A 15,131-nucleotide genomic window follows, 5' to 3' on the forward strand; every position below is an offset into this window, starting at 1 on the left:
TGCCAGAAGTCAGCTAAAAGTCCTCGCACTCCTGTCTCCTCACCCCAGTCAAATGGCTATTATTACAAAGTGTGAGAAGAATTTGCCTTTCTGGAGCAAGCTTGTCACACCCCTGCGGCGATACATCCTTACAAGATGAGCTCGTGTCCTTCCTTGCTGCTTGCTACCTGAGTGCTTTCATTTCTCTCAGGCTTAGCGTTTGACCTGGGGAGAAGGCGCCATGCACCCATGAGCTCGGTGTTCTCAGCTGGCTGGGGGATATGTCCGTGGGGCACTGTGGGGGCTGCTGCTGAGGGGAGCTGGGTGGGCTCGGGTGCCGGTGTGAGTGAAGGGGTTCGAGAGCTGGTTCATGTCTCTGAACCTTTCTCTGCAGACTGGGCAGAAAGCTGGACAAACCTCATAGGGCTGAATGAAATACCTGGCACACATAAAAAGTGCCGAACTGGGTGTTGGGCGGTAGCGCAGCGGGTTAAGCGCACGTGGTGCAAAGTGCAAGGATCGGTGTAAGGATCCCGGTTCGAGCCCCCAGATCCCCACCTGCAGGGGAGTCGCTTCACAGGCAGTGAAGCAGGTCTGCAGGTGTCTGTCTTTCCCCCTCTCTGTCTTCCCCTCCTCTCTCCGTTTCTCTCTGTCCTATCCAACAATGAGAGACATCAACAATAACAATAATAACCACAACAAGGCTACAACAACAAGGGCAACAAAAGGGGAAAAAAAAAAAAGGCCTCCGGGAGCAGTGGATTCATGGTGCAGGCACCGAGCCCCAGCAGTGACCCTGAAGGCAAAAAAAAAAAAAAATGCCGAGCAGATATTAGCTGCTGCTGCTGCTGCTGACTGTCATATCAGTGCCGTTGTTTTTCCCTAATAGACAAGGTCCCGAGTTGTTTAAACCGGGTTTTCTCAGCCCCAGCACTGTTCACACCTCACTTCTGTCACAGGGTCTGTCCTGAGCCATGCGGCGTGTTCAGCAGCACCCCCGGTCTGTCCCCTTCAGGCACCACTAGCGGCCTCCCACCCCCGTTATGACAATCAAGTCTCCACTCATTGTCAGACACCGCTGTAGACCTGGTGGTGGAGACGGGTCCCTGTGTGTGCATTTTTCTAAGAGGAATCGTCCCAGCATTTCACCTGTCTGGAATAGTCGGGGAGTTCTTGGAACATCTGGCCTGTGCCATCTGGGATTTTGGACATAACCTTGCTAGCCTCTTTCTGTGTAACTTGGGGATGCTTGGTATCTGGGGCAGCTGGGTGACTGGCTCCACCCTCGCCGGGACTGACGCTGGCTCTCGTCGGCAGCCTTCTGTAAGAACTCCGTGGACGGGCTCTGGTACTGCTTCGACGACAGTGATGTGCAGCCGCTTTCGGAAGATGAGGTCTGCACGCAGACAGCCTACATCCTCTTCTACCAGCGGCGCACGGCTATCCCATCTTGGTCGGCCAACAGCTCCGTGGCGGGTAAGGACGGCTTCACGCTGGGTGGTTCCCGGAGCGGAAGAGAGTAGTGGGCGGTACAGAGAGGGCTTCTCTAGAAGGCCTCCTGAGTCCGTCTGTCTGATGGGGTGAAATCTCACATTTGCCTCTTACCTGGACACCATGATGCTTGTGATGGAGCAAATGGAGGTGAGGTGAACCGGCACAGAGTCTCGCGGAGGGGGAGTGGTACCTGGTGCAAAGTAAGCTCATGATGTCTGCTTGTGGAATGAATGAATGAACGAATGAACGAATGGACGAACGAATAAAAAGCAGCCCCGCTTGTTACTCTACAACTGATGGGTTTGGAAGTAAGACCGAGACTCAGTTTTCCATGTTTTGGTTGGGCTGAGTTGTGTGTTCATCGAGCCGTGTGCCTATCACCCTGACGTGGGTGTAAAGAGCTGCCTCCTGGGGTCCCTGTGGGCTTCAGATCCGCCAGGTGTTTCTGCTTGTGCGCGGGAGGCAGTGCGCCTTCTCCTCCATCTTAGCAGAGTTGACCTCAGGCAGGGGCCATGGTGCTCACCAGAGCGTCTCCTTCCTTTTCCGCAGGCTCCACAAGCTCCTCCCTGTGTGAACACTGGGTGAGCCGGCTTCCGGGGAGCAAGCAGGCCAGCGGGACGTCTGCGGCTTCCTCCAGACGCACCTCCCTGGCTTCACTCTCTGAGTCTGTGGAAATGACCGGCGAAAGGAGTGAAGATGACGGTGGGTTTTGCGTTTTGGTGACAGGCTTCCAAAATTGGCAGCTCGGGGACACAGCACAGAGGCCCTGATATTTTGGACCTGAGTCCCCAGAGGCTCATGGGAGAGTGAAGAAACAGTCACACAGGCGGGGCTGTGGAGCCCCAGGGTTTGCTTCTCCCTTCAGCTCCCTTACCCCCCCCCCCCCCAGGTCTGCTCTGCAGGCTGAATCTTTAACTCTAATAATGCATTCCCCCCTTCTTTTGTTTTCCCTCAAGGTGCTTTTACTAATCCTCAGAGTAGCTGGACGTGAGGCCAGGGCCTGTTGTGAGGCGTGTCTGTGCCCCTGCGCTCTGAGCGCCTCCCTTAGGGGAGTCTGGGATGTGCTCTTTGAGGTGCGGGTGTGTCCAGACAAAACTGCTGTCTCTGCGTAAAGGTAGCTTTTAGGGTCCCTGAAGAGAGCCGCTGTATAGAGTTCTGAGGGGGAGCGAGGCCCTGCGTCTCTACCTGAGCGTGGGAGCACCGCCTCCTGGTTCCAAGGGGCTGGGAGCTGGAAGGGGAGGAGAGTGAGCTCAGCTTCTATAATGAGCGCGGTGACGCATCTCCCAGCAAGTGGCAGTCCCGGGCCAGTGTTCCCGACCCTGTGATCTGCTGCTCCTACTGACAGCTTGTTCCGAAGTAGAGGGAAAGGCAGCAGGTCGGACGAAGAGTACCAACCCCTACCCTAGGCTGCAGTTCTGCTCCCCACCCCCCCCAACTTTTTATAATTATTATTTTTTTATTATCTTTATTTATTGGATAGAAACAGTCTGAAATCAAGAGGGAAGGGGGAGATAGAGAGGGAGAAGGACAGACAGACACCCGCAGCCCTGCTTCACCGCTTGTGGAGCGACCTCCCTGCAGGTGGGGAGCCGGGAGCTTGAACCGGGATCCTTGCGCCACATGCGCTAAGCCCACTTCACTACCGCCCGGCCCCACCCACCAACTTCTGCCTTGCGGCCTCTCCCTTAGCACAAAGTATTGGTTTACTAAGTCTCCTGACTAGTTTACAAAGAACCGGCCGGCGAATCTTTGCCCGTTTACACGAAGGTTGTTTTCACTGCAGGGCTCACTGTCATCTCGATGAGTCTGACGTGCTTTGCCCCCATGTGTTTTTAAACCGCGCTCACTGCAGACCAGGCCAGTAGCCCCAAAGCACCATCACGCAGTGGTCCACAGAGCAGAAGCTCTTAGGGTCTCACCTGGCGTCTGGTGAGCACACAGCTGGGCTGCCAGGTGTGCGTGCAGGGTCTGGGGTGTTCCCCGCGTAGTGATTGTCTCTGGGCATGCGCACTCCCTCTCTTCAGCTGTTCCCCTGGTTCGTACTTGGAGTCAGCTGTTAAGAGACCCGCATGTGGTGGTGGTGGGGGGGGGGCTAGGGAGAGGGGCTGCGGCCATGCGTCAGCTCTGCCCTCAGTCCTTTGTGTGATTTGGGGCAAGGATTGTACTTCCGTCGGCATGTAGTGACGTGAGGAAGCTGAGCGCTCTTGTTAAAGAGCGTCTGGTCTGCCGGGGGCCTGGCTGCCACAGGCCTGTTCAGAGTTGGTCTCGTTCTGTGGTAGAGCAGTAAGTCCAGAGAACAGCAAATGCCTCCCCACCCCACCCCCACCGGCCAAACGGGCCGGGCCCTGCCTTTCCTGGTCTTTACTGACACACGGCCGTGCCCACTGGCTCCTGTCCTGCTGCTGCTCTCGTGTGACAGTGGAAGTGTGGCCATCCCTTAAAACCAAACATGTCCACTGTTGTGTCTTTAAGGGGGAAAGTCTCAGAATGGGAACAAGAAGGTAAAGGGAAATATGCTGGCTGATTCCTGAGGTAGAAGGCCCCTGTGAGCCTGGGGAGACAGCATAGTGGTGCAGCAAAAAGACTTTCTGCTCCCAGGCCTCAGGTTCAATCCCCAGCACCACCATAAGCCAGAACTGATCAGTGCTCTGGGGGAAAGAAGGGAGGGAGGGAAGAGAGAAAGAAAGGAAGGAAAGAAAAAGAGAAGGAAGAAGCAAAGAGAAAGGAAGGGAAGGGAAGAAGGAAGGAAGGAAAAGAAAGTCCCTGTTTTCTACAGAAAGGAAGTGGGCGCAGGAAAGTTGAAGTCACCCTTGAGCCCAGATGTGCTAGCTCTCAGCGCCCCGCTCCCTCACCGCTCCCCGTCTCTGAGGCTGGCCCTGTAGTGTGCCATCAGCCGGGCCTAACGACGTTCTTTTTGCTGTGTCCAGGCGGCTTCTCAACTCGGCCGTTCGTGAGAAGTGTCCAGCGGCAGAGCCTGTCCTGCAGATCCTCCGTCACCAGCCCCCTGGTCGTGAACGAGAACTGCATGCGGCCCTCCTGGTCCCTGTCTGCCAAGCTGCAGATCCGCTCCAACTCTCCCTCCCGCTTCTCGGGGGACTCCCCCATCCACAGCTCCGCCTCCACCCTGGAGAAGATCGGGGAGGCCGCGGACGACAAGGTGTCCATCTCGTGCTTCGGGAGCTTGCGGAACCTCTCCAGCAGCTACCAGGAGTCCGGGGGCAGCCACACTCGCCGCGAGCACAAGACCACCGGCCGGGCCCCCCTGGCGGTGATGGAAGGCGTGTTCAGAGACGACCCCGATGCCCGCAAGTCGAACCCTGGGGCTGCAGACACGCAGAGCAGAAACCCAGCACAAGGGGAGTGCCTGCCCCCCACCTCAGACCCGTTTGATAACAACAACCAGATCGCGTACGTGGATCAGAGCGACTCTGTCGACAGCTCTCCCGTCAAGGAGGCGAAGCCCCCGAGCCACCCAGGCTCCCTCACAAAGAAGCCCGAGAGCACAGCCAAGAAACCCCACGCCTCCAAAGGTGCTTCTGAGGCAGACAGAAGCCTGCGGAAGGGGAGGCCAGTCTTGGCCAGCCAGGAGTCCTCTCTCTCCAGTACGTCCCCGTCCTCTCCTGTCCCCGTGAAAGTTTCTCTCAAGTCCTCCCGATCCGGAAGCAAAGCAGAAGCTTCCTCCAGGGCCGGTGGGCGGCACTCGTCCCCTGCCCCCTCCCAGCCCAAGAAGGAGAGCTCCCCCAGGTCCCAGGACTCCGCATCCTCTCCTTCACCGCAGAAGCAGAAGTCAGCCTCTTCCTCCGCCAGGTCCACTTCCGCCACACCTGCCAAAAAAGCCTCCGGCCCCACCCCGCGGGGCCCCTTCCCTGTCGGGAGGAGCAGGACTTCAGACCAGAACCTGAGTCGGGAGGGCTCCCGACAGAGCCTGGTCTCCGACAGAGCCAGCGTCACCTCCAGCTCCAAACCCAGCTCCCCCCGGGGGAGCCAGGCCAGGGCCGGGGAGGGCCGGGGGGACGGCAGGCACATCCGAAGCTCCTCCGTGGCCAGCCTGCGCTCCCCCAGCACGAGCCTCAAGTCGGGCCTGAAGCGGGACGGCAAGTTGGAGGACAAGGGGCTGTCCTTCTTCAAGTCGGCCCTGAGGCAGAAGGAGACACGGCGGTCGACCGACCTCGGCAAGACCACCCTGCTCTCCAAGAAGGCAGGTGGGGGCTCCGTCAAGTCGGTCTGCAGGAACGCCACAGATGACAGGGCGGAGAAGGCCCACCAGCCTCCAGGGCCCCAGCAGCCAAACTCGACTGTGCTGGGCAAAGAGCAGCTCATCTCCAGGGACCCTGCCGCTAAACATTCCCTGCTGTCCTCTCGCAGATCTAAGTCTTCCCCGCTGGAATTTGGGGTGTCCTCTCCCCCTGGTGGCAGGCAGCCTGCTGAGAAACCCTCGAAAAAGTTACCGTCTAGCATGCCAACCTCTGCACGGCCTTCTCAGAAACCTCAGTGACCGCCCCCTGCAGGCTGAGTGTTTTTCTCTGTAAAGACGTTTGTTTATTTATTTAGAGCCCCTCCCTCCCTCCCTCCCTCCCTCCCCTCCTCCCACCAAAGCCCTCTTTGCTTTTGTACTCTCTGGGTTACATGTCTGACGCGAGCGTGTGCATGTGTGTGTGTGTGAGTGTGTGCGCGCGCGAGAGGAGAGTTTAATTGCAAATCGTTAAAAAAGCGTCGCCTTATTCTGCCGTTGAACCAAATAACAGCCATAGGCAAAATATTGACACCAAGCTAACTGGAATCGTAGACAATACCCTGGACAGTCCCTTATATGTATTTCTTTGTAGGGAACTCTAACAACTGTCGTTGGACACTGAACCAGTTATGCTGTCACTCGTGTGCGCTGGACAAGGGGGAATCATCCGACGGGGGTGGGAGGGGCTTCACGTAAGCAGGACATGTCCTCTTTGCAGACTGTCACTCGGCACCAGTATGTGACACTAACAGGCGGACAACCGAGGGAAACCTTGCTTTCTGCACTTGGGCCCCATCTGCCAGTCTTCGTCAAGGGCAGTACGTCCACACTAAAATGTTTCTCAGGTATATACTCAGTTAGTTGACGGGGCTTGTGCACCAGGAAGAGGAAGGAAGAAACCGGAAGGTGGCCGGTGGGTAACCCATTCCTCCTAGCACCACAGATAAGACGTTTTTTTAGAGGTGGAATCTCTCACGACCTTCGCCTTTGCAGAAATGTGCATACTATGAGCTCCTGAACTCGAGCTCTGTCCTAGCAGGCTGTGAAACAGACAGCCAGAAAGCCAGTCACTGGGGATTTTTTTTTTTTTTTCCCCTTCCCTCCTGAACATGCTGGCTAAGGTTCTTGGTATTTATGAACTGCAGTCAAGCAGCTAATGCCTCGGAAAGGCGTTCTGGAAAACGGTGGATTGTAAAGCCGACACCGGTTTCTGCACCACTTCCTTCTCTGTTGTTGCTGTTTTTCTGCTTCAGAGGTAGAGGCCCTTGCCTTGCTGCCCCGGGGCGCATGCCTTGTCACATGGAAAGCAGCCGGGCTGCCTAATGCCAGAAGTCAGCAAAAGTCAGGGTGGGGGAATGGTCATGCTCAAGTGACGTGTGGCAACGCTTTGTTCCACGGGCACTTCCAGCGTCGTGCCTGGCAGTCTTGCCGATCTTCTTTGTGCTTAAGATTTAATCTTCTACCCAGAACTCACAAGCAAGGCTGGAGCAAGGCTCATCAAGATCTGTCAAGTGCAAATTGCATTGTTTGTTCTAGAGGGGAAAAAAGGGTGGGGGGGGAAAGACTTCACAGAAAAACTCAACAGATTAGGAAGATGGTTTTCCTGACTTTAAGCTTTATTTTTTTTTCCCTTTCCCACTTTTTTTTTTTTTTTTAAGTAGAGAGTCATGGTCCTGATCTTTTTATTTATTTATCCTCTTTTGTTGTTCTTGTTTTATTGTTGTAGTTATTATTGATGTTGTTGTTGCTGGATAGGACAGAGAGAAATGGAGAGAGGAGGGGAAGACAGAAAGGGGGAGAGAAAGACAGACACCTGCAGACCTGCTTCACTGCCTGTGAAGAGACTTCCCTGCAGGTGGGGAGCCGGGGACTCGAACTGGGTTCCTTAACACTGGTCCTTGGGCTTTGCGCCACCTGCGCTTAACCCGCTGCACTACCGCCCGACTCTCCTCCTCCTCCTCCTTCTCCTTCTTCGAGACTATTCTAGTTCTTCCTGAATTGGTGTGCAGACGTATTTATAATCTGCCTCAGATGTATTGCTGGGTGGGGAAGAACTTGAAGAATGTACATGTGCTGCCTTTACCATTTCTTTCCCCCTTGAATACCTCTTGGGCAGCATTTCCAGTAGGTTTCTTAACTTTACTTGCTGCTAGTTAGAGCACGAGCAGGTAACTGGCCACTGATGGAGGACAGCTGGAATTTTAGACCCTTGCTGAACGTGACACTGACATACTCAGCCTTGCAGGAGAAAGGGCCACAGGAAGTACATTTCTCACAAGCCTGTGGGCCTCTTATACACAGCCAGGCACGCCCCTCAGCACTGGGTGTCCTCCTGTCCCCTGCCCCGTATGTCCTCCTGTCCCTCTACCCTGTGGTTTCCCAAAGCTGCACCATCTCTGCTGCTGCTGTGTGACTGGCTGTGGCTTCCCCCCTTCCTGGGTCGTTCCCGATTCTAGAATGTTCCGTGTCCCTCAGGTTTCCGATAGTTCATCCCATCATCTCACTTTCAAGGGAAATCTCCTTCTTAGCTGAAGCAGTCTCAGAATCAGAGCACAGCTGTAAATGACGGATTCAGGATGGTATTCTCAAAAGCTGGTTTTGATCCTCCATGGCGGTTTTTTTCTTAACTCTCCCAAAATGGTTCTTTGATTATGTCCGGTGTCTACTAAGCAAGCAAACAGACAGAAACAAGACATAACTCTGCAGACCCCTTTCCTTCCCCAGGAGAGCTAGGCAAGAAAACTCCCATCTCTTTGGCCCTAGCGTTTAGTCCTGTTTGCAGTGGAAAGGGAAGTATCGGGTTCCTGCTCAGACGTCTTTCAGCTGTGAGACTTCTGTGCTTGGTAGACAGTGAACATTTCACCTCTTCATCGCTTGGTCCGGTGTGAAGCCGCAGAAAAGAATGTTCTCTCCAAAAGTTGGGAGGTGCTGTCAAGAGGTTTAAAGACCTTTTTAGGAAAATTACTCCTGGGCTCAAAACAATTTTTTTCTTTTTTTTTTTCTTTTTCTTTTTTTTTTTTTTGGTGATACTTGGTACTACACATCAGTCCCTGTTTTTGGCTAAAAACCTCTGCTGCAGATGGTGGGGTGGGGTTTTTCTGTGACAGCTAAGGAAGCCCGAATAGAACAGCCAGCTCCTGGTGGGCGCAAAATACTGGTAATAACTGTTGTGGCTACAAGACGTGTTTGCTTGTAGACGAACTGCTCAGCCTGGATTATTTCTCATGCTGTGCACTGAGCCTGGGGCACTTGCTCCCTAAGGCAGCCTGCCGCCTCCCCTCGTCAATGCCCTAGGTGACGTGGGAGCACCCCCGTCCCGTCTCACCTCTCCGACTCTTGTGTTTCCTCACCCCAAATGCAGCCTCACCGGAAGTGAACGCATTCAGTGCTGGAGCAATAGAAATTAGATGCTAGGGAGATTTGCCGTCTGGTGAAATAGTGTATTTCTCTGGCCCTTTTGTTATCCGTTCATTCATTCATTCATTCATTCGTTCGTTCGTTCTGCAAATGTTCCCTGAGGGCCTGCCTTGCCTGGAAAATGTCAGGAATTCACTGTAGCTGAGGAGTCTGGGGAATCTGGCCTATGACACAGGTGGTGACAGTGCTGTCCTAAAAGGTGTGACAGTCCTCCCAGACCGAAAGGTGCAGTAGATTCTGGGGAATCGGCTGAGGCCCATGGTGCGCTTGAGCAACTCTGTCCTGTTCTGGAAACCAAAAGTGCCCTTCTTCATCTTTGGAGACGTGACTCTTTCCATCCACTTTCCTAGGCTGAGCTCGTCTTACTGTTGATACTTAACTGCTTGGTCCTCCACGTCTGCGAGATGGATGCGTGGGGGGGGGCTCCTTTGTGGGGGAGTGGGGAGGAGAAAAAAAATGGTCATCCCTCAAAAATAACGGTCGTGACAACTTGGCACAGCACAGCGCCATCAAGGGAACAGCAGAGGCAGCCTCTAGGGGGGAAATGGAGCAGGGCGAGGCTGTGAGCAAAGCTCATTTATTTCCAATAAACGTTTTTAAAAGTAGATTGCTATCTGGATTTACATTTCATTCTGATAGGAACCAAGCAGTTCAAGTCATTGTTTCCCATGTAGGTTATGAAAATGATTTGGCTACCCAAAAAAAAAAAAAAAGAAGAAAGAAAGGAAGAAAGGAAAGCTAGCGTTTCTGGGTTGCAGTTTGAGAGAGTATGCAAATCATAAGCACAGCTTCCACAAAGCATATTCTCTGGGGCTCGTTGATTGAACTATGTGCCGTTTGAAACCAAGAGGAATAACATTTGCTGTGAGGCTGGTGCCTGTTCTGTCACCACAAACACACAAAAGCAGCCGTCACAACAGAGTAGACTCCGTTGTCATGGCAGCAAAGGCACGTGCGTAAACACCAAACCTGACCAGGTATATTCTGAGGAGATTCCCAGCTTTGGTCTAAGCGGACACTCGGTGTCTTACTCTTGTCTGTCTTTGATCAGCTATCAAAGTGTCTTGTCTTTGCAGCTGTATCTTGCGCAGCCCCCCTCCCCCCTTTCAGTTACAAAAGCGATGTTGCATGGCCTCTGGCTAACCCAGAAAGCACGCTCTTAGCCACCTATGCAGGCAACTCATTTAAGAAAAAAAAAAAAGTAAAACACAAGGCAACTCTTCGATTTTCCAGAGCTCTGTTTTTGAACCTGTAGTTTTGTAACTCTGGCTCAGTCATATTCGTGTAGAAGAGCATGAGTGTGATTTTCTTGATTTGCCTTCACGTGTTGACACTGATTTCTTTCTTACTTGGCAAGATCGCGTGGAAACTGAGTGTCTTGCAAGCAGGGAGTGTAGTTGGCCACGTTGAACACACACTGATTTATTTATATACTGTATTTAGCCCGAAGACTTTCTTAAAAGTGTTTTGTTCTACAAACAACCTGCCATTTTCTATAGATTTCAATTTTTTAATATATATATATCTTCCAGGGTTCTGTTGTGGTCACAGGGAGAGAATGCGGCTTCTCATAGTGCTAACAATTTTAAAATGCTTTTATAGAGACTTAGAGCTGTCTTTGGACAGCTTTGTAGCTTCTAACCACAGGTCACAGTAAGACTAGGCTCATGGGATAGAGGAGGAGGTCACACTGTGGGTTAAGTTCTAGGTCACCTCACGTTCAGTTAGAACTGGTGGTTTCCATTGTGGGGGAGAAGGGGGCATCCACACAGACTCGGGAGTCTTTAAAGACTCACATGCCCACTCTCCCCAAGATTCTAAGATCCTACAAAGTTCGTCCAACCTCTTCTAGTGACTCACTCAAGACTGTTCCCAGCATCCACTGGGGCACTTATAAACATGCCTAGGCTCTACTCCCAAGCTTTTGACCTAACTATGAGGGGGAGGCCCTGGGAATTCCCAAGCTACTTGAGGTCTTCTGGAAGGTTCCACCTGACAGAATCAAGAACCACTGTGATGAAGACTGTTACCCTCCCCTTGCTAAGAACTGTGGTGAGAATCACTGCCATACAAAGTACTCAGGAGTGACTGACTTGGCCCTCTATTGTGTAGGGGAAGAAAAAGGCTTGAGCATACCATCACCTCCAGTTTGAAATCAGGGGACCTGACTGGGGAGGCTGGAGGGCTTCCTGTGGGAGGTGGGCTAGCACTCGGTGGTCTGGTGGGAATGGGTGGTCTGCACATTGCTGGATCACATGATAGGGTGGGGGTGGGTTTGTGTCCTTTCTCAGGGTCCTCCTGGGGGAAATCAGGAAGTCCCTGAGTCATAAAAATGCTGAAGGAAGGCCTTCCACAGCCTTGGGAATCCTGTCCCTGCTTCGGATAGAACGACTTTCTCTCTCTAGCGACTCTCAGAAAAGCCGCAAGCCGCTGCTGGATTCCCTTCTTCGCTGCTTCTCTTCTTAGGATGTAGTTGCTGGACTGATGCTGACTTTCTAAATGACCAGGAAGCATTTTTCTTGGGAACACACACACGCACACACACCTGTTAGTTCAGTGATTTCTCATGTCGCTAGAAGTCCATACTGCCCACACATTTGATAGCACGTTGCCTGTGGAGGCAGCTGACGTTGGGTTTTAGCCTGTGGTCGAACCACACGCACTGTAACAGCTTCAGAATCATCTGCCCTGCTCTTGGGTATGTCTTCATCCTTCTGAGCTGTCCGTCACACCACCTACAAGCAATAAAAGGGGCGGGGGGAGGAAACCCTGGGTGTTTTCAGTCCTCCCAGGGAACAGTGATAGAAATAAAAACTCCACATTGGAAAAGGCCACCCCAGGGCAAGGTCACCGTGCGATTGTCATTGTGTAAAAGGCACCATGACATTTCCTAGGTGCTACCCTCAGCGGTTCCATACTGCGGTTTCTAACAGCTGTCTCAGAAGAAGCTGCATGTCACATCACTGGACCCACAATGCTTTGGTGTTGCTCGCGCCACCGTTCCTAGCGACCCCTGTCTCGGGCTTTTGTGCTGTGTGGTGATACGGAGCTCGGGAGGCCTTCCCCTGAGGCAGGGAGGAAGCTGTATCACCACCTCTTGAAGTTATTACAGAACAAATGCATGGGATGTCACTGGCTCCTGTTACTTATTTGTATGTTTTATTATTCAAGGTTGTATGCACTTTCTAAGAAGCAGAATTTATATTTTTTATGTTTATGACACTTTATTTCTGGAACCGCAGCTGATATGAGTATGCCATTGCAATGGAGAAAAGTGGAAACTGTAACAAAATATAATAAATTTATTACATGATGCCCTCTTCAAGCCAATTCCTCTTTCTCTCCTTTGCCAGCCTATACCCCCCACCCACCCACCCACCCCTTTTTTTATGCCTAACCTTGGGAATTAAGCAGAAATGGTGTCTGTGCTGCTCTGATCTATACAAAATGCTTTTTAAATTGTGGGTGGCATGCAAAACCAAGTTTCAGAAGGATAAGCAAGTACTCTATCTGTAAAACTTAAAATTGAATAACTGTCACGTCCGTGCTTATTTAAGTTTCTTTTCCTCCAGAAGGCAAATTCTCCTCAGGTCAGGGACTAGAATTCCCCTTCTGACTCTATTCTATATTACTTGCCCCATAAGCTCTTGATGGGAGGAAACAGTAGAAAAAGACCTTTTTTTTTTTTTCTGGTTCCTTTTTTTTTTCTGTTTGCTTTTTCAAGTATTTATTCCAGTTTCCCCAAGTCCCAATATCTAGTAAATAAACACTCCTTCAAGAGCCAGTTTTAACATCAAAAAGAGCTAAACGCAAATGTTAATGTAAAGCCATGACTGATAGTCTTAAGGGAAGATTTTTCTTTTGACAGACAAATGAAATAAAAACAAAATTCCAGAAATAGGGGGAAAAAAAAGAAAGAAAACAACCAAAAAAAAAAAAAAAAAAGCTTTGTTACTAACCATCCTGTCCTGAGGATATTTATTTACTCGCCAGATTTAACGAGAATTAACAGGACAAGACTCCCTGTCGAGGATGTCATATCTCTTTTGACCACTTGGGGGCACTAGAGATTGCCATTGTTGAATGTATTTTTAAAAAGTCTAGTGTGAGCTCTTGGCCTCTCTGTCGAGAGGCTTGTTGGGTCTGGGTGGACGCTGCTTCATCAGTGTGTGTGTGTGTGTGTGTGTGTGTGTGTGTGTGTGTGTGTGTATGCTGCTTCATCAGTGTGTGTGTGTGTGTGTGTGTGTGTGTGTGTGAGGGGGAGGGGGCTTTCTGTACGTACCCCCAGAAATCATCTTTCCCTGGAGCCCAGCAGCAACCCTCGGCCAGGTTGGGGCCAGGACAGGTGTGAACCCTGTCCCATAAGGCCCAAGTTCCAGCCCTTAACCAAGTCTCATTTCAAGTGGCGAGTTTCGGCTTTGGTTTCCCTGGAGAGCTGAGCCATGCCGTACACTTAACCGCTCATGAGGCTGCACCGTATCCACGCACATATTTAAGGATCATGGTGACTTCCTGTTGGCACTTGACTCTTCCCTCCTCTGGAGCTGCAGAGGCATGCTAAGGCCCCTCGTCCTGAGCCCCACACGTCCCTGTGTGTCCAGTGAGCCCGTCCAGGCCACAGTGTGTCCTTAATCTTCCCGGAGAGGTGTCCCAGCTTGCTTGGTTGCATCTCCACCTTTCTGGGGTGGGGTGGGGTGGGGTGGGCATGCCTCCTGTTGTTCCTTCTGAAGCTCAGACTCTGTTGAGACTGCCCACAACACAATCTTTGCCACCCGTTTGTTCCCGAATTCAGGGATACAGCATTGGTGTGGGAAGAGGAGTCAGGATACAGACCCAGTTTCCCAAGAGTCGGGGCCAGCGTGTCAGATCCCCCACAAAGCTGGGAAGGGAAGGCACAGGGGCGGGAAGGTGGTGCAGTGGTTGGGGACCCGGGGCGTTCTGGGTTCCAAATCTAGAAGGGGATTGTGGAGGGGATAGTACCCCTTTAACTGCACTGCTCAGAACTGAAGTCCAGGTCCATTTGTGCAGAAGTGCTGGTGCCCCACCTCACACCCCTCCCTCCGGGAGCATACCCCCTAGCCAGGGGGTCGGGTTGGTTCACAGGGACTCATGGTCTCTCTCAAGACACCCCGCCCCTCAACCTACCCTCCACCTCCAGTTCCTAGTGCTCTGTCTGCAGGGCCCATCTCCTAATCACCTACAGGTTTTCGCTCCAGTGCCTGCGACTCCACAAGGCCTTGCCTGCCCGCTCCCTAAAGCCTGGCAGCTGCTTCCCGTTCTTCACCTGCCTTCTCCTATGACGTCCCCTGTCACGGATCGCCAGCTGCCACCGTCTGTGCGAGCCCACAGGAGGGCAGGGCTGTTGGCCCAGAGACAGCCAGGTGCAGGGCAGTTACTGGTTGATGTGTATTAACCGAGTGAGCAGGGGCTGGGCAGTGCCGCACCTGGTTGAGCCCTCATGGTACTGTGTGCCGGGACCTGGGTTCAAACCTGCAGTCCCCACCTGCAGGGACGGGGAAGCTTCACGAGCAGTGAAGCAGTGCTGCAGGTGTTTCCCTCCTTCTGTATCTCCCTCTTCCCTCTCAATTTCTGTCCTATCCAATAACTAAAAACCAAAAGCAACAGAAATGTATTTAAAAAATAAAACAGAATGAGCAGATCTGCCTAGAGAATTCATTGCTCCTTTGCTGAGAGAGAGAGAGAGAGAGAGAGAGAGAGAGGGAGAGAGGAAGAGAGCAGCCCTGGGGCTAAGTGGTGGTGCAGCTGGTTGAGCACACATGCAAGGATCTGGGTTCAAGCCCCTGGTTCCTACCTGCAGGGGGAAAGTTTTATGAGTGACGAAGCAGGGCTGCAGGTGTCTTTCTGTCTATCTCCCTCTCTATTTCCCCCTTCCCTCTGGATTTCTGGCTGTCTCTGCACAGTAAATAGATCAAGATGATAGAGAGAGAGCATCCCCTGCGCCGTGTTTGGGGGCTCCAACAGGGCATGTACATGTACCATTCAGTAG

The 15,131-nt window shown here is 52.3% G+C and overlaps 1 protein-coding gene across 1 annotated transcript in view; it reads left to right on the forward strand.

Annotated features, from left to right (window-relative positions):
* The window catches only part of USP31 (ubiquitin specific peptidase 31), a 75,699-nt gene extending 63,250 nt beyond the window's left edge, over positions 1-12,449 (forward strand). Inside the window, exons 14-16 of the mRNA XM_060172841.1 lie at positions 1,297-1,455; positions 2,023-2,175; positions 4,401-12,449. Of these exons, the coding sequence (XP_060028824.1) occupies positions 1,297-1,455; positions 2,023-2,175; positions 4,401-5,968 (1,880 nt within the window). The 3' untranslated portion in view covers positions 5,969-12,449. The remainder of the gene's footprint in view (positions 1-1,296; positions 1,456-2,022; positions 2,176-4,400) is intronic.
* The last annotated feature ends 2,682 nt before the right edge of the window (positions 12,450-15,131 follow it).

The sequence above is a fragment of the Erinaceus europaeus genome, chromosome 15 (genome assembly GCF_950295315.1).
Source record: "Erinaceus europaeus chromosome 15, mEriEur2.1, whole genome shotgun sequence".
In the NCBI taxonomy this organism is placed as follows: domain Eukaryota; kingdom Metazoa; phylum Chordata; class Mammalia; order Eulipotyphla; family Erinaceidae; genus Erinaceus; species Erinaceus europaeus.